Genomic DNA, 24,569 nt, shown 5'->3' on the forward strand with positions numbered 1-24,569 from the left:
CAGCTTAGCTCGCAAGGTGCATGTTAAACTGATAGGACTGTGTGTGTGTGTGTGTGTGTGTGTGTGTGTGTGTCCCCTCATCCCGCCAACTGCAGCCGTTTCACGAAAAGGTGTGATTTCACACCAGTTCTGTTTACACACACACACACACACGGGCGTGGATGGACACAAGGGTCCTTCATCAGCTTAGCTCGCAAGGTGCGTGTCCCCCCCCCCCCCGAGCGTGGTGTCCACCACCGCACAGCCTTGCCCCCCGTTGCACGGCGCCGCACCGCCTGGAGCGCTCCCTGCTGCGCCGCGCGCGGGGCGCGAGGCCGGCGGAGAATTTCCACAATTGCCCCGGGGAGCGGGACTCCCAGGCCCGCGCCAGAGCCAATGGGAACCGGGCGCGCGCTCCGCGCCGCCGGCAGGGGGCGGGCTCCGTCCCTGCCGCGGCCGGGCTCAGTCGCGCTCCGCTGCTCACGCTGCCCGGGTGCTGCCGCTGCTTTCCCCGCGCGGCTGGAGCGCTGCTTGGGGGAGGCGGCTGCTCCCCCTCGCCCCGGGGCTCGGATGGACGCAGCGGTCCTGGGCAGCGGCCCCGGGCTGCTGCTGCTGCTGCTGCTGGGTAAGGAGGGGACGGGCTGGGGGGAAGGGAGCGAAAGGGCAGCCCCCACCTGCTGCTGCAGTGGGTGGCTGCAGGGAGAGGGTTGCGGTGGGGGGGGGGCGAGGGAGAGCCCCGCCGCCCTCCCTGCCAGCTGTTTGCGTCCTGCAGGGCAAAAGCTCCCAAGTCAGACGTGGCAGGTTCATTTGGCCCTTTCTGGGGTGCCCAGTGGCTTGTCAGCCTGGCTGTTCGCATGGTGACCTCGCCAGCCCTCACCCTGTTTCCAGGGGGTTATGAGTCTCTTGGCTTTAGAAATCTCCCGGGGGGGGGGGGGGGCTATTTTTAGCTGTAGAACCAACATTTTCTTTTAAGGCACTTGAGTTCTTCGTGCGTTTAAAATTATAGCAAAAGAAAAACAAGGCTGCATGGTGTAACTAGGGGCTTTGTTTCCTGCTTTCCCCCCCCCCACACCCCCCGTAACTCAAAACAGGGTTATTTCTTACATACTGACACTCTGTGGTCCTGGAGCCATAGATCAGGGTTAGAGCATTGAGTGTATCTGGCTACAAAACTCCTGATGTGTTTTGTTTAAAAGCTGCAGTTTTCTGCATCAGCCCTTTGAGATCTTTTCAGTTAAAACCCTCATCAGGTGGTGGGGGTGATGGGGGTGAAGGTGGCTGCTGGAAGGATGTGGTCAGAGCTGTAATGTTGCACTATATAATTTTATGAAAATATGCTAATGAGTGTGACTATAATGTAACTGGAATATGGTTCGTGCAGATTAGAAGGTCTGTGTTTGTAGCAGGCTAGCATGTCTGGCTCAAGCAGGCAGGGTTCTGGAGTCCCAAGCTGGCAGGGAAAATGGGTTAGAAGTAGTCTCAGCACATCAGTTGGCAGTCGCACGGGGTTTTCTGTGATCCAACCCGTCACAACAGCCATTAGCAGTCCAAGCAGGAGACACCAATAGACTATTGGGCTCCTTGACCAAAGTAAGTGAAGAATCAGTCACCCTGTAGATTAAGGGTGCATTTATAAATGGCATGCGAAAGGTTAATAAGTGATTAATAGCTATCTTACAAATGGTTGATCAGTTGTTATCGTCAAAACCTGGGGTATAACAATCAAGAACAGCTTTGACTGATGCGCTTATAACCATCTAGAACACAGTACTGGTGTTGGTAACACGTATATAGCCTCTCTTAATCCTTATTAGCTATTTATATTGAAGATATACTTTATAAAGCGTGGCTCCAAAATCTTCTATGCTCAAAACATGTCCTGTTTAATGCTTTCAGAAAACAAAAAACCCCAATCCCCTTTAGATGTTTGACTCTTAACATCTGAGAATAAATAATAAAGGGATTTTTGGCTAGCGTAAACAATGTGCAATTTTTAACAAAATACCTGTTTGTCAATTAATGGTTGAATTCCTACTTATTAGCCTAAAATGCATGTCTGAAATGTCACAGCTGTTCTAGGCTGCTTTGAATGGTCCTTAGTTCCATCTTTCAATGGAGTCATTTAAATGATTGCTTTAAAAAAAAGACCAAGAAAAATCTTACTGAAGGGGGAGAGAAAACCCAACCTAAAATAAGATGGGAAAAGCCTGGTAACTTTGAAATTAAACCTGTTAGAATAGGCTCTGTGTTAATTCGGAACCGCTGACTTCTAATGGGAACTCCATGCAAGTATTTGAGGAATGGATAGATTTACTGAGTTGTTAGCAAAAGTTATGACTTCTTGACTCTCCCCCGTCCTGATATAATATCAGCACTAAAGTCGAACTGTAAAGGATTTTTACAAGACTTAGACTTGTCTCCTATTTTAGTCCTTTAAGATGTATAAAAAGGGTCCAAAAGTCTTTTATTTAAAAAAAAAAATTTGTTTTTCAGCCTTAGGCTTTGTCTGAACTTAAAAGCACTCTTCCAGTGGTGTACCTACATCACATTAGGGTTTTCTTTGCTGCTTTAACTATACTGGTATGGTTAGAGGAGCATCACTGCCTAGTGTAGACAAGGCCACCGACGCGGTGGGAATGTCAAGCCTTGCTCTCCTGCTCTCTGTGGCGGAGCCAGTGGAGGTCTGGTGATGTGTGCTGCCACCCTTTCACTGAATCTTGTAACAAGCCCAGCTCTTTTCTAATGTGTAGTAGAGTTATTGGAGTTACAACTGGCTAGCAATCACTGTCCTTCACAATTGCTCCACTTTGCCTTTGTGTTGCCATTTCGCTGCTTGTCCTGTCATGACACTGTCTCCCGGGGCATTGGGACCTGAGGAGGGAGAGGAAATAAATATCCAGCAACAAGCCCTTCAAGCTGTCTTGTACGTGATAAGGAAGCTAGAAAGGGCACAAGTTGGTAATATTTCCCCTATGCATGTTCCCTTCCGTGGGTTGGGTTGCCCTCACTGTCTGCAAAGGGACGGTTTTCAATTTGATGCGTGAGGGGCTTTAAACCTGCAGTTCTGTCCAGCATTAGTGTGAGGTGTGGGGCTTTCAATGCTCATCAGTCCCATCAGACTGAAGGTCTGTTCTCCACGTGCACATAGTAATACGAGCGGAAGCTCCCCTGCGTTGGCATGGGGCTGTGCTCCACGTGTGGTGTTGGATACGTATTGCTGTGGGCACTTGGGATGGAATTAATCCTCCCTTTCCAATCTTCTGCGGTCTCCCATTCGCAGGGTCCTGCCCCAAGACACCAGACGATCCCGGTTGGTGGTTCTATGAATGCCTGCCCTGTTTCCCCTCCGTGCGTGTCTGTAACAATCAATGGGCAAGGAGCATGCAGGTAGAAAAATAGACCCATCTCACCGGTGTTTTCATGGCAGTGTCTCCATTTTAAAGGCTTTGCTTTATTTTTTTTTCTTAAACCCTTTTATTAGGGTTGTATACTTCTAAAAAGTTGCCCCCTATAAAATGTTTTACCAACCTTCGGAAAAGTGCTGGATTCCTGCTGGCGTTATGGACATGTGAACACCGTACAGCGCAGTTCACTATCCAGAATTCTGAGCTTTTTACAGGAGTATGAAAGCCACCAGCAAAACAGGACACTATTCCTAATCCCTTCTTAGTAATGCCATTTAAATAAACAAGTATGGCATGTTTATATGTACATCAGCAGGGCGTGGCGTGACGAATCCACTTAGCCAGAGTGAGTTGGTAGTTTTATCAGGTGAGAGATTCTGCTGATGGCAAAGGTTTCATTTGGGGGTGTGTGTGATGGGGTGGCAATTCATGGATTTTCAAAAGGAGTTCATGCCTAGCAGCTGCCAAATCCATCCACTTCAATGTATGTGTCTTAATGTCTGCTGAGCTCTTTCTGGCCATACATCTCCAGTCCTTGGGGTTGCCGAAAGAACCTTCCAGATACAAGCATGATGCAAACTGATGCAGCCATGTCTGCCTGAGCTGGCAGAGAGACTGCTGCCTTATCTGGAGGGCTGCTATCGTAGAGTGGGGTGTGGAGGTGGCTGGGAAGGGAGCTGTCCCCCATTGTTTACGATAGGATGCCGGGGAGTGGGACTCCTATCACTGCTTCAAGGAAGGAGCGCCAAGCCACGTCAGCAGAGGGCTGTCTGTGTAGGGGACCCTACGAGCTGAAACTGCTATCACTCCAGCACGCACTGATTTATTGGCGAGGGTGGGGCTGCCCAGTATTAAGTGACTTGGGGGGGGCAGCATTCAACTGCGGGGAGAGCAAGATCTTTGGGGCCGAAGCAGTGGTGGAGCCCACCCAGCAGGAGACTGAGCAGGATAAGGTGTGAGTTGAGATGGGGGGAACGTGGCCCTTGGGGGATTTGGGATTGTGTGTCTTGGCCTGATGATTAGGCTTAGTCTGGGGGCTAGTAGACACTGAGTAACTTTTCCAAACCCTATATACACGTGGGGGTAACTTACTTTCTTTTGATGTACTATGCGGCAGTGTTGTCTGTAGTTGGCTCTGATTTCCATCTGAACACACATTGCCCCTGTCCTGGTCAGAAATGATTATTTCCAGGTATTCCTGCAGTGACGGTCTGCCAAGATTGCCACACAAACTGTGAATTTGGACCTGGGTCCTAAGTATTCTCAGTAGCCTTGAAACCCATAGAAGCTAATGCCTGATGATAAGCGGGGCATTCTCTTTATATATTGCAGTTTTTAGTGAAATCAGTGCAACAAGTATTTTATTATTTTGCGGGCTTTGGGCTGATTTCATCCCGACCCTGGTATGCTAGATTTGAGCTCACCCATTTTAAATAAGACTTGTAAGTTGAAAGTCCATCGTCTGTACAGAGAGGAGGCACACATTATTTCATCTGCCTTTGAGTGGAAGGGATAGCCTGGCAGATCTGGGTCTTTGGGGAATGCATCGCAGAGGGGAGTACTGCCTTCCCAGCATCAACCTGCTAAACTCCTGAGCCCTTTTATTACTGCTCCATGGGGTTTGGGCTGCATGGGTGGGGAGGAGCTAAGGGATTTCTGTGTTTTTGTGGAGTCTACTAGGACCTTTAACATGCCAGTTGGGGTATAAGATGTGTTCCTATGGGATTCTGCCCATTCAGAGATTCGTTACTTCCCAGTGTCATGTAATTGAATAGAAACTGTGCTACTCTGGCCTGTAGCTATCCTGCAGTGTGGGGATTTTTGGATTGGCAAGCTCTGAGTACTCTTGTGTCAATAAAACTTGTGTGTGTGCAGACACTGTCATTAAGAAATTATGCATAATGTACAGTATCGTTTTGTTATTGACTGGCAAGCTAAGGGAGTTCTTATGTGGTTTGGCAGCAACAGGTTTTTTTTATTGTTGTTGGAAAGGCTCAAAACAGTTGACGACAAACTCGGTTGCTTTGGAGAGCCCCACACCCTCCAGCTAAAGTTTGTGGGGAGCTACTTGTCCTGGACCCCATTCATAGATGTTAAGGCCAGAAGAGACCACTGTGTTTAATCATCTAGTCTGACCTCCTGGATAACCCAGTAATTTGTGTGACAGAGTGAATTATTCTTTTCTTCCAAGTAGGTGAATGCCACTGAGTCCAATAATTTGTGATTGGACGACAGTCCTATGAAAATGGGAACCATGACCCCCTGTAATCAGCCTTTTAGAGCCCTACTCCCTTCATGTTTATTCTGAACAACCCTCCCACTGGCTTCTGAACAGAGGGAAATGTCTTGCCTAAGGTGTCACAACAGGTCAGTGGGAGAGAGACAGCATCATCTCTCTCACCCAGATTGAATGTAATCCAACCAGCTCTCATCCAGGTCCTTATCTCTGCCAACCACTGGGAGAACAAGGAAATTTTATTGTCCTAGCTGGGTTACTCATGTGTGGGATTGGGCCCAAAGCACAGAACTAAAAATGAAGTTAGTTAAACTGGAAGCTTTAAAGCAGAAGTTCCTTGGTATAGGTTGGGTGAGAAATACTTGGCAGGAAAGGCTTCCTGACGTGGGACTGGCTCTATATTTAACACTTGCGATAGATCCTTGTCTCATTTGCTCGAACGTGATAGTGCTTGATTGCTGACGTATTAACAATTCTGGAGAGAAGGGAGTTCTGCCCAGCTACAATTACAGTGGTTTTGTAGTGGCTTTATTTTGCTAGTCTAAAGTACCTGAATTTGAGTCATATTAGACATTTAAGCCAAGATTTTCATAAGCGACTAACAGTTTTGGCTGTCTCCAGTTTTAGAGACCCCATCTGAAAGGGGCCTGATTTTCAGAAAATGCTAAGTGCTCACTCTCTGAAAATCAGGTCGCTTTAAGGGAAAGTAGGCACCCAAGAGCTGTACTCAGTTGGCCTTGTAGGGCTGCAAGTGCATCTAAGATAAGGATTTAGGCCCTGATCCTGCTGTCGCTTAGACTTATGCTGAACTTCACCCATGAGTAGTCTGACTGACGTCAATGGAGCTGGTCCCATCCTTGCATTCAACAGGTGAGCAAATGTCAGGGGATTGAGGCCTTAGCTTCCACGTGGATGAACTGTCCAGCTGTGAGACGGAATGATCCCGGGATGAGTATGTGAGCGAACATTGGATGCCAAGATTCTAAATTCTGTCTCTTTCGTTCTCCCAGTGACCTTGTCTTAGTGTTTATTATTGGTGATTGAGTGAGAAAATATCTATATAGCATTTTTTTTTTTTAAGGGCAACAGTCGGGATAGTTCTGCCCCTGTGGTTCGAGTGGCTCCATTGTCTGTGGGGGGGGGGGTGGGGGAGCCACGCCAGCAATTTGCATTGCCTCCATGAAGCTTGGCTTTGTGTGCCAGTGAGCAGGTGCTGGAGGCAGGTGGGGCTGTGAGGAGCCAAAAGGTATCTACTGCTGTGCTGACCCACCAACCTCTTCCTCCCCCCCCCCCGCCCACTCCTGCCCTGGCGGAAGGGGTGTGGGGGTGCAGAAGCTACTGCATACATTCATAGATACTAAGGTCAGAAGGGACCATTCTGATCATCTAGTCCGACCTCCTGCACAACGCAGGCCACAGAATCTCACCCACCCACTCCTATGAAAAACCTCACCTATGTCTGAGCTATTGAAGTCCTTAAATCATGGTTTAAAGACTTCAAGGAGCAGAGAAGCCTCCCTCAAGTCACCCATGCCCCATGCTACAGAGGAAGGCGAAAAACCTCCAGGGCCTCTCCAATCTGCCCTGGAGGAAAATTCCTTCCCGACCCCAAATATGGCAATCAGCTAAACCCTGAGCATATGGGCAAGATTGACCAGCCAGATACTATAGAAAATTCTTTCCTGGGTAACTCAGATCCCATCCATCTAATATCCCATCTCAGGGGATTAGTCCTATTTACCCTGAATATTTAAAGATCAATTACTTACCAAAATCCCATTATCCCATCATACCATCTCCTCCATAAACTTATCGAGTAGAATCTTAAACCAGATAGATCTTTTTCCCCCACTGCTTCCCTTGGAAGGCTATTCCAAAACTTCACTCCTCTGATGGTTAAAAACCTTCGTCTGATTTCAAGTCTAAACTTCCTGGTGGCCAGTTTATACCCATTTGTTCTTGTGTCCACATTGGTGCTGAGTTTAAATAATTCCTCTCCCTCTCCTATATTTATCCCTCTGATATATATACTGCAGTCTTCCCACAGGCTGAGAAGCAGCTCTGCCGGTTGAGAGGGGTGGGTCTCTCCCCACCTATGTCCCTGAACGGCAGGCATGTGCTATCGCCTTCAGTGCGGTCTGTGTTGCTTGGGCTGTGGGTGTGGTGATATGGAGTAGGTGCATGTGCTCCGAGCAGATGCTGCTTTGCAGCCTCTGCTTCCATGACCTGCCACCTCCCTCCCCACTCGACTGCATGCATTCATTCATGAGAGGTCTGCCTGGAGAGGGTGCGGCCTGTTCCCAGGGAGACCGAAATACACACAGAACCGCCCTCCCCACCACCTACAAAGTAGTAACCCGGCCCTCTGTGCAGCAAGCTGGTTGGCAGAATAGCCCACCCTCACCTTTATACGCAGTCGAGACTTTGCTCTGTGGACGCAGTGCTGAGGAAGGGGAGAGAGCTGTCTCTTCTCATAACAGGTATAATGTGCCGCTTCTCACCTGTTTCCCCTCGACTGCCCCTGGACGCTATTATGGCAGGCTTAAAATAAGGGAAAGAATTGTTTCTCTTGCCCTTCCCCTGCAATTATCCTAGATCAGTGACTGAGAACAGCAAGCCAGGCAGAAAACTCAGCAAGGCACATATGTGAAATATGCAATATGTTAACTGTCTGGGTACTGTATTCTGTATTTCCAGGGTCATGCAGTTGATCTGATGGATCTCTTCTGTTTCTAACTGTGGTGATCTAGGTGTGACACCCACGCTAAGTAAAATGGAAAATGGATCTATGATTGTCTTGACTGACTTTTGAACAGTGGTATAAAACTATGCATAAGGATAACCTACTATGGGCAAGGAGCTCTGGGGTTGGATTCTTCAAAGGCACCCACTGTTGATCTATGGTAAAATCCTCATTGACATCAATATGAGCAGAGTTAGAAATACACGTAGGAGTAGGATTTTAAAAGTGACTAGTGACTTTTGGATGTCTCAGTTTTTAGGAATCCAACTTTTGAGATGCTTTGAAATGGCGTTATTGTCAGAGGTTGGCACGCAACGCTTTCTGAAGATCAGGTTCCTTCAGGTGTCTTGAACTGAGGTACGAAAATCACTGGTCACTTGTAAAATGCACACCATATACAATCCTGCCTCCTGGCCTCATGACTTCCCTAAGGATCTGTGGCACTCCACTCCCACATTTGTTCCTCTGTGGAGAGGAGAGAAGGTTGTTTCAGTCTTGTCCTTAATTTTTCAAGATGTTCATATGAAACAATGAGGTCCATTGATGCAGCAGATCGTCAAGCATCTCTAAGGATAAAGCTTGATGCACAACAAAGGCAATTGCTCTGTTTGAAAAGCCTCAAGAGCAGCCATGTAGCAATCCCAGTTCTAACTTAGCTGTTAATGGGTGATCTGACCCCCTTTTTTGGTGGGATCCCTAGTTTGAGAAACACGGATTTGGGGCACCTGGCATTGGCCACTGTCGGAAGACAGGATATTGAGCTAGATGGACCTTTGGTTTGACTTATTATGGCCGTTCTTACGTTCCTAAGGGCTTTACATGTTTGTTTTGCCTTTTTAAAATACGTATCCCTGTAGTTTTTGTTACAACGCTGTGAAATTTCAGATTTAAATATCAAACCCTGAAATTCAAGATTTTTAAATGTGAAATTTACAAAAATGGACTGTGAAGTTAGCAGGGCCATGGTGAGAAGTGGTGGAGCCCTGTACTGCTGTCCTCTCTCTCCTTGACTTTCGGTGCCTGATCCTGCCTCCGACGGAGGTAGGGGGAGGAAGGAGCCTCGTGTGGGTTTCCCCACAGCGGCAAAGGGTGGGTCAAGGGAGAAGGGAAGGCGCCTGGGCTTGCCTGCTCAGGAGAGGAGGTGAGAAAGAAAAGCCTCTGTTGTCAAGGCTCTGCCTAGAGGTGCTAAGGGCTCTGGTTCCAGTAATGAAGGGCTGCTTCTTCTGAGCCCTCTGGCTGCTTCCCTGCCCCCAGCAGCATTGTGAGGAGCAGGGCGAATGAGTATCTGCTGCTGCCCTCCCTCTGTCTGCTCTGAGCAGGGTAGGAGAGGGTGTGCTGGCTGGGACCCCCATGGCAGGTACTCCAGGGGGCCAGTAGCTGGAAGAGGGATGAAAGGGCGGGACGAGGGAAATGGAGAGTTGAGTTGGCAGAGGTGGCAGCAGTGGTACCTAAAGTTGCTGTGCATTTGCCCTTCAGCTGTTTCCATTCTGTGTGGTGCTGGAAGCAGCACAGACCTGTACTGGGCACCAGTCGCATAACTTCCTGCCTTTTCCACTGAGAATGCCGCTGTGGCCCAATGTTATCGCTGGGCCCAGCCCCTTCCCTTAACAGGGCAGTTCAGCCTGCCCCTCAGGGAGAGCCTGACTCCCTGCTTTTTGAGCTCAGGCCCCTCTCTCTTATCCTGAGCTTGAAATATTGGCTGCCTGTGTCCTTGCCTCTTGCTGACTTTTCTGGGAGCCTGCCACTTCTTGCCATCTCCCTGCCAGCTGAAGGGGCAGGCGTGCCAAGGCCGCTCCGACCACAGCTTTCCTGTGTGATAGTGCGGGACCCTGCCCAATTGCGGTTGGGCTGGGTATGGTAAGGCTTAAAATGTTAATGACGAAGTATTTGCTTGAGTCTCTTGCTTGTATAGAAGTCTGGCATGCAGGGGAGAGAGGCCGTGTTGTGTGGTTCCTAGATCACCCTGCTTCACTCAGCGTGTGTGTGTGAATTGCTAGAGTTTTGGCCTAATAGGAATTACATGGCCAAGGAATCCATCAGACTGCATGAGCCTTAAAGAGTAGCTCTCTTACCTCTAACCTAATAGTTACTTTCCCTTCATTCGTTGGCATTTTGTTGCTCTTATCCCATATTTCAAAGTGATAAAAGTAGGGGACGTTTGTCGGGTTAGGTCCCTAATGAAACGTGCCGTGACGTTGCTTAGAGCTCCATTCCGCTCCAGAGGTGACGCACCAAGGAGTGGCCAGGAATGTGCACCAGATCTGTAAGTTAGGAGAGGATTGCTCAGGCCTTTCTAATTACCAGCTAGCTGTTGGTGATGGTGTATACCCCGCGCTTAGCCAGAGCAAATGGAGCCCTTTGAAGACCCTGGTGTAACCTCTTTGTATTTTAATTGAAGGCCTAGCAGTTTTCAACTGTGTGGGTGCCAGCTGGAACGTGACTGCTGACTATGGAGTGAAGAAGCCCGTATGCAGCTTTCCGGAGGAATGTACAGGTAACTCTGTGTTATAACAAGATACTGATTCAGGTTAAAAACAAACTAATGAGTTGAAATGGTACAGTCAGTATAGGTCTCAGGGGTGCTGCAAACAGCCAAGCCATTTGCAGTCCAGTGTCCATCCTAGGGTAGACAGGCCTGCAAGGTGCATTACTGATTCTGCAACAGTATTTTAATAACTGTGATCTGGAAATGAAAGATAATGTTAATGTGCCCCTAGTTGTCTGCCTTGTGGATGTGGTAGCACTGTGTACAACTCCTGAAATAAAGCTCTTTATGCCGCAAACTGTTCTGGATTCAGTTTTGCAAACCATTTATCCCGTGCCCCACCAAAGAGCTAATTGGCCTGAACCTTGTCAATGTGCACCAGGAAAACGCTGGCCATGGTTCCACTCGACTTCCTTATGATCATGCTGTTTATCGTTGCATCATAAGAGGGAGAGTTCAAAAACTCTTACCCTGAGCTGTCGTTGGGTAGTGGTTATGGAATGTGCCGCTGGCGTTTCAGGCCTTCTCAGCTGCATATTTAGACTCCACTCACATGGATGCAGCTCAGGCTATCCAGGAAGGGAACCCCTCCAGATCTGGTTGCCAGGACTGCAGTGTGCCAGGGATATTTTCGTATGCTTTCTTCATGTCCTTCATCCCAGTTTTTAGCCTTCAGATATGCACACCTGAGCCCCATTGCCTCCAGTGTCATTTATACACTGGACCCAGGATGGTCTTACAGAAGCATCAGAACAGCCATTGCCCAAATATGGATCTGTTGGCACCCTGACATGCGCGCCCATCTTTTGTGGGCATGTATTGTAGCAATGTGGGTATAGCATCATGCTTTGAAAAGAGCGGGAGACTTGAGGGAAAATCCCTTAGGGAATTGTCACTGCTCCCCAACTAATAGTCTGATACCCTTAGACTTGTATATATAATATGTATGTTTATAAAAAAAATTTTAAGCTGGGCAAAATCGGATATAGGAATTAATTGAATTTTGGTGGCTTCCTACCACCCAGTAAAATAGCAGAAGGCTATTTTCTGCTGGGATCAGGTCAGATGGGGGTACATCTTGGTATAATGTACCAATTCTTTTCTTTAGGCTCAATTTTGTGCCCTTGCTCCTCACCTGTTTGGAACAAAGCACCCAAATGAAATTAACCAAGATCTCCCCAGTGCAACACAGTGGTGCTGCTTGAAGATTTTGTTAACTTTGCTTTATTTGGTGTGGAAGTAAAAGGTATCACTGACTATCATCCTGGTTAATGGTAGGAAATGGGACACTTACAAGCCACGCTTGTATGGCAGCAAGATGACGAGGTATCAGCCACTTGCATCAAAAGGATCAATGTAGCAAAAATTTGGTATCTACTGAAAAGAGACTTTTTTAAATAATAAAACATTTTAAATCCTATTTGTATTTTAAAAAATAACATAAAGGTGGGATTTTCTAAAGCATTCAGCATGGGCCTTACTTTGCTGTCATCAAAGTCAGTGGGTGTCTTGTCTTTATTTCAGTGAGAGCCGAGTTAGGCCAAGGAGATGTGAAAATCCCTCCTACAGTTGTATTGTTACAATTTGAAGAAAGAGAAACTAAAGCAGCGTGCACACTTGTGACTTTAATAGGCCACACTTATGTTTGTTGGTAACATGTAGGAAGAATTTAGAATGGCCTTCTTTAAAGAAATGCTCCAAACCGAGAGCAGCAGTATGTTAGAGAGGTAAGTTAGATTCATTTCAGCCTTATAACCGGTGAATTGTGATGCCAGGAAATTCTGACAGTATGGAATGCATTGATAATGGGAGCCTTAATGAGCTGGGGAAACTCAGTGCATCGACTGTAATGGAATGATTTTAGGAACTGATTTTCAGCCAGTTTGCCATGCCCACACTAGAATGTTTTCCCCTGGCAGCATGGGATCTCCACTTCAGACACCTGTTTTCCCTTCTCCAATCCTGCACTCCTAGCAGGATCTGGCTGCAGCTGTGGTACTGCCATCTCTTTCTGGGAGACACAGACATGTGGCTGAAGTTCAGGCTGCTGTTTTGTAGGCTGGTATTGCAACTTAAATGAGAGAAGCGTCAATCAGCTGCTTCTTGCAAGGTAAACAAACTCATTTCTTTATGATACACCCAACAGTTTAAAAATAACCCCTTAGGCCATTCCTGATGTAATTGGGATCTATGATCTAGTGGTGACATATTCGAGTCCAGTAGCCAAATACTCACTCAAAGAGCTTGCAAGAGAGAATTCTGAATTTCAAGACCCTAAATTCAAAGAAACTGCCTGATGACAGTGTCTCACTGTTGAGCATTTTGAAATCTGAGTTCTTATTACCACCTCCTCCTGCTTTAGAAGCCAGGTGACAGTGAAACCACTTTCATTGAATTTCAATTATTTTTAATGAAAACTTCACTAATATTTTGTTATGGAACATAATTAGCTAGAAGGTACACGTGTGATGTCTGTATCAGTATACTTTGCTAATACAGCCCCATCCTCCCCACTCAACCTTGGGTACAAGGCATATTTTTATACTCTGAACGTGCTCACTAAGAAATTCTTATATATTCACTCATGAGAATTATTTTTCCACTCTTGAACAGTTATAGACACTAACGTATTATAAGCCAAATGCACATCAAATACAATACAAGCGATCCACAAAGAAGAAATGAAGCCTAGTATTGTTGCAGATGCAATGAACAGAGAAGTCATTGGTAAGAAGCTAGAGGTATGCTTCAGTCCCTTAAGCCCATCTAAGCACACAGAGGCATAGTAGAATGGCACCAGTCAATGCCGATGACGCACTTACAACTGAAATTTGCTAAATACAAGAATTTGAATGAAGCCGGCCTGCCAGGTTCCGTGACACAATACCGAGGATAGTAGAGATGCTGGTGGTGACAAAAAAAAGCATGCACAGGTTGATTCTACAAAGATATTTGGCACCAACCTTATCTATTCAAGAGCAATAGGCCTACAAGCAAGTTCATGAGAGGTTGACCTCAAGAATATTTTGTCAGTTCTGTACCAATGTCAACATTCACTGACTCTGGTGACATGAGGATTGCCCGGCTAAAGCTAACCTAAAGAAGCAGCTGCTGACAGAGGTGTCAACTCGATATACTTCAGAAGAAGTAACCTTCGCAGCAAATGATGTATGACTTGTCTTTGATCGGGGCAAAGGCTTCAGCACAAAGAGTGTCACAGGATCTAGCAAAGCTACAGAAGCAAGCACAGTGCATCAGTTGAGTACAAGTACACAGCTACCTCCAGCGAAAATTGTCTTGACAGTAACTGATAATAAGAAACAGTTGATGGACATCAATTTTGTGCAGAACTGATTCAAGACAAGAAGTTTCACCAGCGATGCACTGGCTAGTTATTGCAGGCAGACCCAACATCCTCCCAGATGAAATAAACCAGGCAGGTGTGGTGATCAACAGAGAAGATGTATGGCCAGCTTGGATGAGGAAGCCAACGACATCCTTGCACAACAAATGGTGCGGGTTGCAAAAGAGCAACCATTGGAAACGTCTGTATTATCAGATGATGCTGATGTACTTGCCCTACTCTTGCACCATTAATTTGAAGAGTATGTAACATTTTAAGTGATCATGGAACCCCCCAGTCTGAGAGAGCTGCAATGGACAGCTGTGCGACTGCCGGGCAACACGGGAACACTGTACCAGGACTCCTAGCTGCCTGCACACTCTTAGACTATGATACAGGAACTTCCTGTTTTGGCCTTGTCAAAGGCACTGTGCTGAAGATCCTGCAAGTTGCATGTTTCCTTCTCCGCTGGGCAGCCAAATTCATGGCTGCATGCTATGGACACTCAAATTGTGCCACCGTGTCTGAAGCATGATAGAAACCATCGGCAGCATAAATTGGCAAAGGTACCATGTAAACACCAAAGTGCTCAGTTCCTCATCACCAGCTGTGAAGCATTTATAGAGGAATGTCGAACAAGCATATCTTCAGACGTGTGTGGGAAAATGTTTTGGCTCCCAATGCATCAGCTCTCGATCCACGTCAGTATGGATGGATATGTGATGACTGTTCCAAATCTGTTTCCAGAAATTGTACCAGACAATGTCTCGCTTGCTCCTCCAGATATCCTGAAGTTTATCAAGTGCTCTTGTGGGAGTGTGGTACCATGTAAATCCGTGAAATGTGGATATAACAGTGCCAAATGACCTTGTACCATATTCTGTGCAGGACATAGAGGTGAAGGGTAGTGGTGTGGGTATGTGTGTTGCAATGACCTGACAAAATGAGCTTTAGAATTTGCAGATGAGAATGTCTATTGACAAATAATGACCAGTATTAGAATAAATTGCCTAGGGAGGTTGTAGAATCTCCATCATTGGAGATTTTTAAGAGCAGGTTAGACAAACACCTGTCAGGGATGGTCTAGATAATACTTAGTCCTGCCATGAGAGCAGGGGACTGGACTAGATGACCTCTTGAGGTCCCTTCCAGTCCTATGATCCTATATCAGGACACTCAACTGTAGTTTGAATGAGAGAGAACACTAGTAATCATTTATGATTCCAAATGAAGTATTTGGTTAAAATTATTATTAAAATTATAACTTTGTGTGTGTGTAATATTTGTTTGCCCACTCTTTTTAATGTGAAAAATATTCAGTGTTTCAAATGAAGATTGAGATCTGTGCTGTTACTCTCAAATCCTCTCCTCATGTACCCCTATTATTCAGATATGTATGATTGATATTGCAAATGTTAAATACAGATGCTCCCCGACTAACGCAATCATTCCATTCCGTAATACCTTGCGCAACTCTAATTTTGCGCAAGTCGGAAACGTATACCCGACCGTTACACCAAAAAAAAACCCCCCAACCCCTCTTATTTCTAGCTTACAGAACTTTTTCTGTAAGTGCGGATTTGCGTAAGTCAGGTCTTGCGTAACCTGGGGAGCGTTTGTACATGCGTTTCATGCATTAAAAGTCTTCTACCTTGATTTTTGTATGCCCCACATCCTGCAAGTTCTTACTGATTGTGGGATGGTGAGAGTGAGATGAAATGTCAATATATCAAAATGCTTAGCAGTGATAGTATCATCAGGCAGATTCTTAAAAAAATATGATCTTGGGACATCGAATCCACCAAAAGCCTTGTACGGCCCCAAAAACAAGGCTGACCCGAGTGGCTGCCATGTTATTCCCCCCCCCCCCGTGATACAGTCTCTTGGACTATGATCCCTCTCTTGGAAACAGAGAAGAGAGCAATTAGGTTTAGATATCCTGGCCATTGAGAACACAATCACCTTACGTGCTGGCGTTGTGCTCTTAAGAGTATTGCTTAGCACCAGCAGGGTAAGGCTATACTCCAGACTAATTATTCTTTTGTACTAGAATTAACTTTTTTAACCCTTGTGATGATTACTTCTGGGAGGGAGGAGAGCTTTGTTTCTGCTCTGCTATATCACTTGCATCTTGATCTTGGATAGGGAATTTAGGTGTTCACATTTTGGTTTGCAGGTAAGGCTGCTTTAGTGAATAGTACATGATGAGACCTTGGCATTTCATGCATATTTAACACAAGTTAACTGCTGGTGAGCTCAGATGGTTAGAACCAGGTAGGACCTTCCTAAAACTCTAAGCTTTTTAAATATTAAGCATTACACCAAAAATAGAGAGGGGGGAGAAAAGCTCTAAAAACTTGAGCTGGCCAAATAATTCACACTGAATAGCATTCAACATGTTTGTGGAGTCTCCATCCCCTGCCACCCCTGTTGGCATGTTGTCCTGCAGCAGGTTATCAAATTTTTGAATGTTTCTGGCCGAAATTCTTCTTGAATCTCTGCAAAGAATAATTCATGGTCTGTGCAGGTTGTTGTCTGCGTTCATTGTGTTCTGAGCTATGATGGTTCTTTAAATCCCGTGATGATATTTCTAGTCCCTGATTGGGTGACTCATTTCACCAATGAGTGCACCCTGGGACTCTCATAACCAAAGGTACAATTTGAAATAGGTATTGAGTAATAAATACTCAAATAATACCTTTTTCCTGGAGTACTTGCAGTAGTGAGGTTCAGGAATTTGAACATTCATGGAAACAAAATTGTTCAGACATATCCTACAGAAATTGTTGATTATTTCTCTGCCTTTGTCTCCCTATCCCACATCCTCCCTTTCCATCACTCACGCCCTTTGCTCCTTTGTTCTTCCCATGTTAATTTCTATTCCTCTAGCTTCTTCCCCTTGCCCTGCAGCGTGGTAGCACTTGTGTGCTGCTGGGACCTCCTCTGAAATGTTTCTGGTAATGGCTTCCACTCCTGAAGAGCGTGGGCAGATTAGGGATTCAGTACCAGTCGACTGAACTCTTGGAGGAACTCTGCAGGTGTCCGAAACAGGGGGACTAGTTGGGAGAGGCCATTTTCCTGGATCACACCTGTCCTACAGCGAATTATTAAAGCATGGAGGGTTAATTCCAGACACTCGGAAGAGTCCCTGAAGCGGTGTAGTTTTGAAGAGGTTGTGGGGTCCATTGGAATGCAGCATTCATGCATGGCAGTTAGTGACACTTGCTGTGGGCATGGACGTATGGATGGTACGGCAGTGGAGTGGAGAAGCATGTGGTGTCTGTCTTGCCCTGACCAAGTTCGGCTGCCGTTGTATAGCAGAAGGTGGCTGTTCTTTGGCATGGGTAGAAGCACAGATGGGCTCATGCTGGTAGGCAGGGGATTTATGCAGTAACTTGCTTGGTTGTTGAGATGAGCCTCCTTTATATTTAGTAAGTATTATAGCCATTGACCAGCAGGAACGTTAGAAGACTTTTATACAATAGTGACTGTGCCTTTCCTCATGGCGTAGGTGCTTTTTGAGATCAGTCTGTGTAACCTTAACCAGGCTAAACCTGTGACCTCCTCAGGCTGAATAGCTTCCCGTCAGGAAACGTAGGAGCAGTTAAAGAGGCCAGAATTGAAGCTGGCTCTACTAGAACTGCTGTCACCCGGGAGCTTACAGCACTTAAGAGCTCTGCCCAGGGAAGAGCTGCTCAATTGGGGAGCCTGGCAGGTTGTGTTGGGAAAGCTGGTAACCTCCCAAGGCAGGTAGCCAAGATTATTTTCCTCTTCCTCCTTTCTGTTAAATGCCAGGGAAATTTAAATGGAAAATCTCTCTACCACAGAACAAAGGCTGCTTTATCAGGCCTTCCAGAGTCAGGAAATCCCACTCATAATGTGGGGTCCATAAAGCCAGATTGGCCTATGTGATAATGTCTACTCCTGGTTTTTACATGTAACCTTTAGAATATTAATGCTGTGAGTGTTGTCTGTGGGAGAAGTAGGATGTTCATTGCAGCTGTTGCTGTGATTGGAGCAACTTGGATAGCTGGGATTTCCTGACTTGAGGTCATGATTGTTAATGCCCTGTCACAACTGAACACTTACTTTTTCTTTTTTTGCATGTAATTTTTATTTGTGCTAGGTGGTGCTGTGGGACCTTACCCTCCTGGTCAAGAGGAGCCATGCCACAGCCAAGGGGAACATCTGTTCATGTGTGTGGTGGCTCCTTGGCTCACACAGCAATATGGCTTTGAGTAGGAATACATCCCCGTACCTCCCTCTGCGATACCCTAATCGGTGTATAGAGTTGTGCTCGCATCTGGGCCAGAAGAGCTCACTTACTCTACCCACCACCCCAGAGTATGTGCACAGGTTCCAGTGACAGCCATATCCAAGGACCCTGTTGTAACCTGGTTAATAGGGTTAAGCATGTTAAATCAGTTCCAGGGTTAACTGCACCCCTTCCAGTGTACCCCTGTGAGTCTCAAGTCTCTAGCCATCTATGGGTGGGGATTGTCATGCTGTCTGGAGTGCTTCATGAGTGTGTGTGCCAACTACAGGGCAAACACACCAACCTGGTGGTATGTTCTATACCTAGATTTCATCAACTCAGTAACAAATGTGAACTCCTAGATCCCTGTGACAGTCTTACCATGGAGTCACGGACAGTCCCTGTGGGCTCTCCAGTCTACCTTGTCACCCGGGCAAAAGCTGGACTTCATGATAAATGGTCACTTACGCCAAAAATCACACAATATTCAGGTTTCTCCCGGTTCCAAGAGACCAGTCACTTACCCCAGGTCAATTTATACCTTAGATCAGTGCTGTTCAAAGTGGTGGTCCGTGGATCGGTGCCGGTCTGCAAACATCAGCTGCTGGTCTGCGCGCATGTTGGGTGGAAAAAAAAATTGCCAGTCCCCCATATCAGATAGCTTGAGAAGCACTGCCTTAGATCTCACACCAAAGACAACATTGGTAGCCAATCCTATGGTAAACTAGTGAATGATTTATTAACTAGGAAAAAGAGAAGTTATTTATATGTTTAATGCAGGTATTCTATATGCACAAAGAAGTTCAGTCTTTGGTTCCAAAAGATGAAATTGAATGTCTTTTCAGGGCTAACCCAGGTTGACTCTGGGGATCTCTGCTTTTTGTTTCTTAGCTCCAGCCCTTGTAAGAGTCCAAACAGCAAAGAGATGAACAATCTTTCTTTATTTCCCTCGTCCTACATTCCAACCAATGGGGCGAGTCCTTCTGCACATTCTTCTCCTTGGATGGGGTAATCAAAAAAGCTTTCGTCCTACAATGGCCCACTTAATTTTAATAGTCCTCCTGGATGGGCGGGGGAAGTTACTCTTTCTGTCTGTAGTCACAAGTTCAGGGCAGGCATGTTGACAATTATAAAACACTTGTATTGTACTTTGTAGCATGGAATATAGATCTTACAAGTAAGATTAATGCAGCAATTTACAAGCATTTTCTAGAGTATAAACACATCCTTACAAGTCTAACACCTGCCTTGAACGATGTGAACATATAGGTGGACTGGTTTCCAGCTATTAATCTGTCAGTGCTCAGCTGACACCTAGAGGCTTGGCAAGAAGTGGCACCTGCTTTACCAGTGTGTCCGGGTTCCACATCCCTCTCCCTCCAGATGGTGGTTTTAGGGTTGCATCTCCCGGCTGTTCACTGTGCTTATCCCCCAGCAGGTCTGACCTCAGTCCAGCTCATGCAATTCTGCTCTCTCCCAGGTGTGTGACAGCATTACCAGCAACCTGCCAACTTTTACACAGCACAACCTGTTTACGTAGGACAAAAACAACTAGAGAAAACATCACACAACAGTAAACAGTCGCTGCACATGCTAAGCTTACCAGGTGTTGCCCATCTTCCACTTGGAGAGACTGCCAAGTTCCAGTCCTTCCAACCCTTCTAACAGGGTTTTGCTCTCTCTGTTAGTCTTGCATCAATTTGAGGATCAAATGAGGGTCCCTGAGTCAGTTCACACTGCTCCTTTATACCAATGGCCCATTCTTTTCTGTTAGGCCTCTTGAACCCAATCTGAACCAGTATATGCAGTTCTGCCTAGGGGCAGTACTTCAGTGGAGCCGATTACCTGTCTGAAAACTTGTAGTAATTTTCCCCTGCTGATTTTAGTTCCTGGAGGAAACCGTAACCTTCTCCCAGGGAGTTAGAACACAATCCCTCGCTCACACAAATACATCTAACATTTATTGCTGCACAAATCTCTGGGCATTCTCTGTGCCTGTAGTGCCTGGCACCTCTCACTATGCTAGCCTTTTGAAGATTTCACACTTCGAAGGTCTACCTCTGGCACAGTAGTATTTATTTGCATTACTGTAGTGCTGAGGAACCCTAGTTATGGATCGGAGTCTCACTGTGTTAGGTGCTACACAAACACAGAACAAAAATGTGGTCCATTCCTTAAACTGTGTACCATAAGACAAGAGACAACAGGTGGTTATGGACTGGGAATGACAAGAAAACGGGAATGACACATCAGCTGCCTAGCTATTGCCAAGTTTTTTGTAGCCATCACAGCAAAGGAGCATTTGAAGGAGGGATTGGAAGGAAGGACAATGAGGTAGCTCTGCAGATGTTTGTTAGGAGCATCTCCCCAGCATAAGGGGCAGCTTGGGTAAATGCACCGAGGGATTTGTTTGAACAAGTGGGTGATGGAGCCTGGCATCCTTGGAGAGCAGGGTTGGGAGTCGGCATTTTGATAGTATATGAGATGATAATTAGTGTGGGGCTAGACCATCAAAGACCAGCAGTTGTTTGGCCCAATATTACAACAGGAGACACTGTTTTCAGCCATGTAGAGACCTAGCTGTGTCCCAGAAGTGCTCTTCAGATTCCCTCTTAGCCATCATAATTTTAGCTTATATTTTTTTCTGCCTTAGCTGGATGTGTTTCTTTAGGGCTTTGATTCTTTCATGGCCATGTAAGTAGCCTCTATCCTAAGATTTTTAAACTTCCTTCTTCTCTTTTGACTTTGGGGTTTCGGACTAACTCTTTGAATAATTTTCTAACATTTAGTGTCACTGTGCTACTTAGTTCGCAGGATTCCCCCCTAAAAGATCTGGAACTTAGTTATGTAGCTGTTACTGTAGCTTCACGGCTCAACTGTATTTACTTATTGAACCAAGTCCTGAGTTATTTAGGGCTCCGTAGATAATAGCCTCTCCTTTTGCACGCTCGAGAACTAGCTGCTGTTACTAGTGTTGAGAAATAGCTGCAGGAAGCTTTGCCCTGATAGGACATTGGAGCAGTTTCTTTATGGGAAGTTGAAGTCACCCATTATCACAGTCTTTCCTGATCTGGAGATCTACTAGAATATGTGTATTCCTATAACTTCGGATTTGCATCCATACACGTTCTACTGCATGGTCCCGTGCAACCAAAATTTTCCCCTGCAGATTCTATGGACTCCTTTAGCTACGTTGCCACTCCCACACCTCTAACCTAATCTGTCCCATCGCCAGGTATTTTATCCCATTGACTCTTGCCACCTGACCGTGTTCCTGTAATGCCTGCTGGATCAAGTCCCTCTTCAGTTGCCAGTTCTTCTAGCTTGCTGATTTTTGCTTTTAATTTTCTTGCAGTGGTATGGACGCTTATCCGATGGTGGTGGTGGTGGTTGACGCTGTACTTATTTTTGATGATCTCCTTCATCTGACATCTTATAGCTCCTCTGGAATTTTACCTTTGGGGTTCGGGCCATCGTTTTATCCACCTATGTAACATACAGAATGGAAATGTTTTGTGAGGAGCGTGGCAGTGAAGTTGATCATCCGTAGCTTAAACCTGGTTTTGTGTCCTCTTGAAAACTCACTCCTTGTTTTTTGTAGATAATATCACGCAGTTGCGGCGGAGAGGGCACTTTTCTAAGTGTCCCGAGGAATACAAGCATTACTGTGTCAAAGGGCGATGTCGATATGTCATGTCAGAAGAGATACCAGCTTGCGTGTAAGTAAAACTTCCAAACCCAGGGGAAGGACATAAAATTGCACTAGCCGGGGCTTGATATGGTGAAAATATTTTAGCTATCCACACACTGACTCCTAACTAGCTTGGTCCACGTAACCCTCCACTTGCTTTCTCGGCACTGGGGGTTGTTTCAAAGTGTCAGGAGCTTTTTGAAAGGGTGACGCAGATGCTCCTATTGAAACGTGAGAGCATGAAAGTCTTGAATCTGGTTCAAGGTTGGAACCTTTCCCAGGCTGGCTGAAAGTACGCAAGCAAAACTTTCTGTGTCAAATAGTATTTAGGTTTTCCAGTAACAGAGGCGCACAGGTGATGATAGTGGGAAGGAGCCTTTTGTGAAACCTTTCCTTTCAGTGAAAATGTAAATAGAAAGCTTGACTAGTTGTCTTCCTAGGTACTTTGAATGCTAGTCAGGGATAAACAAATTTTTAAATAGAGATCAAAAATATTCATAAAGGGCCTGATCTTGCTCATATTGCAGTTAATGGCAAAGCTCTCACTGTCTTCAGCAGCAGCAGGGTCAGTTTCCTAAAGCAGCTTGGAGAAGGGCTAAAATTCTGCACGCTGCAGAATCCCAAAGGGTTTGATCGTTCCCCTGCAATTCTAGCTAAGCTGCTGTCAGCATCCGGCTTCCTAGCAATTTTTCCGGTAAAGCTGCCCTTCTGATCTTTGCCAGAAAGGGATACTGGATCAGCTTGTTCTGAATTGGAGTGGTCAAAGATGTGCCCAGGATGTGATGGGTTGGACTGACACCCCCCCCCTTTTTGGGGTGCCACATGATTTGCTGGGGTCCCACTAAGCCCGCCCATCCCATCAGCCTGGGCTTCACTCATTCTGTGTTGCTGTGACCGGCTGTCAAGGCCCTTTTCAGTGTGCGCGCGTGCGCGCGCGCACACACATAGGGACACACCCAACTGTAGAATCACACAGAGTCTGCAATCAGCTCTCTCTGTGGGAGGACTCACCTAGGGGAATGGCCAGCCATCACATGCACACCTCCTTTGGAGTGTAAACCCAAAATATTATCTTGCGCTGTACAGAAGATCTGCACAACGCAAGGTCATAAAAATTGCTCCCTCCCTCAATGTGGAGGGAGGTAGACACAGCTTCCCCCCCACCCCAAGATATGAATTACACAAACTGGATTTTGAAATAAACAAAAAATAAGTTTATTATCTACCAAAAGTAAATTTTAAGTGATTATAAGGGATAGCAAACAGAACAAAGCAGATCACTGAGCAAATAAAACAAAACACACAAACTAAGCTGAATACACTAAAGAAACTGTTACAACTAGTAATTTCTCACCCTAAATATTGTTTAGGCAGGGTGCAGAGTTTTTGCAGCTCAGAGTTCCAGTTATGTCTCTTTACAGGCTAGATTCCTGTCTCAGCCTGGACTCAGCCCTTGCCTTTCCCCTGCTTAGTTCCTTTGTTTCTCCAGTTGTTTTTAGCAGTCTTCCTTCTTGGGCTGGGAAGCAATGGAGAGATGAGCCATGATTGCCTTACTTCCGAGCCTTAAATAGACTTTACATAAAGCGGGAATCCTTTGTTTCCAGTGGAAAAATACCAGCAGTGTCCAAGGTGGTACTCTGTACCAGGTGACATCACATGATCCTGCAGCATCAAAGCAACATCTCGGGAAGGTGGGAGATTAGTATCTTCAAAGTCTTATTGTTAGTCTTAATGGCTCATCCAGGCTGATTGCCGACGGTCAGGTGGGCAGTTCCCCAAATACACCCACAGTTGTAATTGTTGCATAGTCAATATTCCTAACTTCAGATACAGAAATGATACATGTATACAAATTGGATAAACACATTCAGTAGATCATAACCTTTCCAGTGATACCTCACATGACCCATCTTGCATAAAACATATTTGTTATGCCATATTCATATCATAATATTTCTATGAAGAATATGGGCATGATGTAACATAGGTATCCTGTGTGGTTTTTCTAACCACACTTTTGTCCTTCATTCAGTGTTATCACACAGTGCAATATATTTCTCCATTTGCTGTAATTGCCTGGAGAGAATTGTCTATGATGAAGTTATTTTTGTTCATCTTGGAAACTTAAAAACTGTTGGTGTTTTTGCATTTTAAGAATTGGATAGGAGAGAGGTGGAAATATTGGGCATTGCATACTTCAGAATGTGTCCTCATTTTATATGCACTTCCTACATGGCCCATGATGCTCCAGTTTTACTAGTTAGGTCTCCTGCACACGATTACTCTTCCTTGCTTGTTAAAGTCTTTCATCGTACAATTCCATTGCCCTGAGAGTGCCGAAAGGAGCAATAATGATATCCATGAGAAGCTTGTGACTGACTGTATAATCTAAGCTTTCATCTTAACCAGAAATACAAGTAGCTTTCAAAATGG

General features: G+C 45.7%; 1 protein-coding gene across 1 annotated transcript in view; it reads left to right on the forward strand.

Moving 5' to 3' along the window:
* The first annotated feature begins 372 nt into the window (after window positions 1-372).
* Window positions 373-24,569, forward strand: part of BTC (betacellulin) — a 30,035-nt gene continuing 5,838 nt past the window's right edge. The window contains exons 1-3 of the mRNA XM_038399937.2: window positions 373-604; window positions 10,761-10,856; window positions 22,047-22,164. Of these exons, the coding sequence (XP_038255865.2) occupies window positions 376-604; window positions 10,761-10,856; window positions 22,047-22,164 (443 nt within the window). The 5' untranslated portion in view covers window positions 373-375. The remainder of the gene's footprint in view (window positions 605-10,760; window positions 10,857-22,046; window positions 22,165-24,569) is intronic.

The sequence above is a fragment of the Dermochelys coriacea genome, chromosome 4 (assembly GCF_009764565.3).
Source record: "Dermochelys coriacea isolate rDerCor1 chromosome 4, rDerCor1.pri.v4, whole genome shotgun sequence".
Lineage (NCBI taxonomy): Eukaryota > Metazoa > Chordata > Testudines > Dermochelyidae > Dermochelys > Dermochelys coriacea.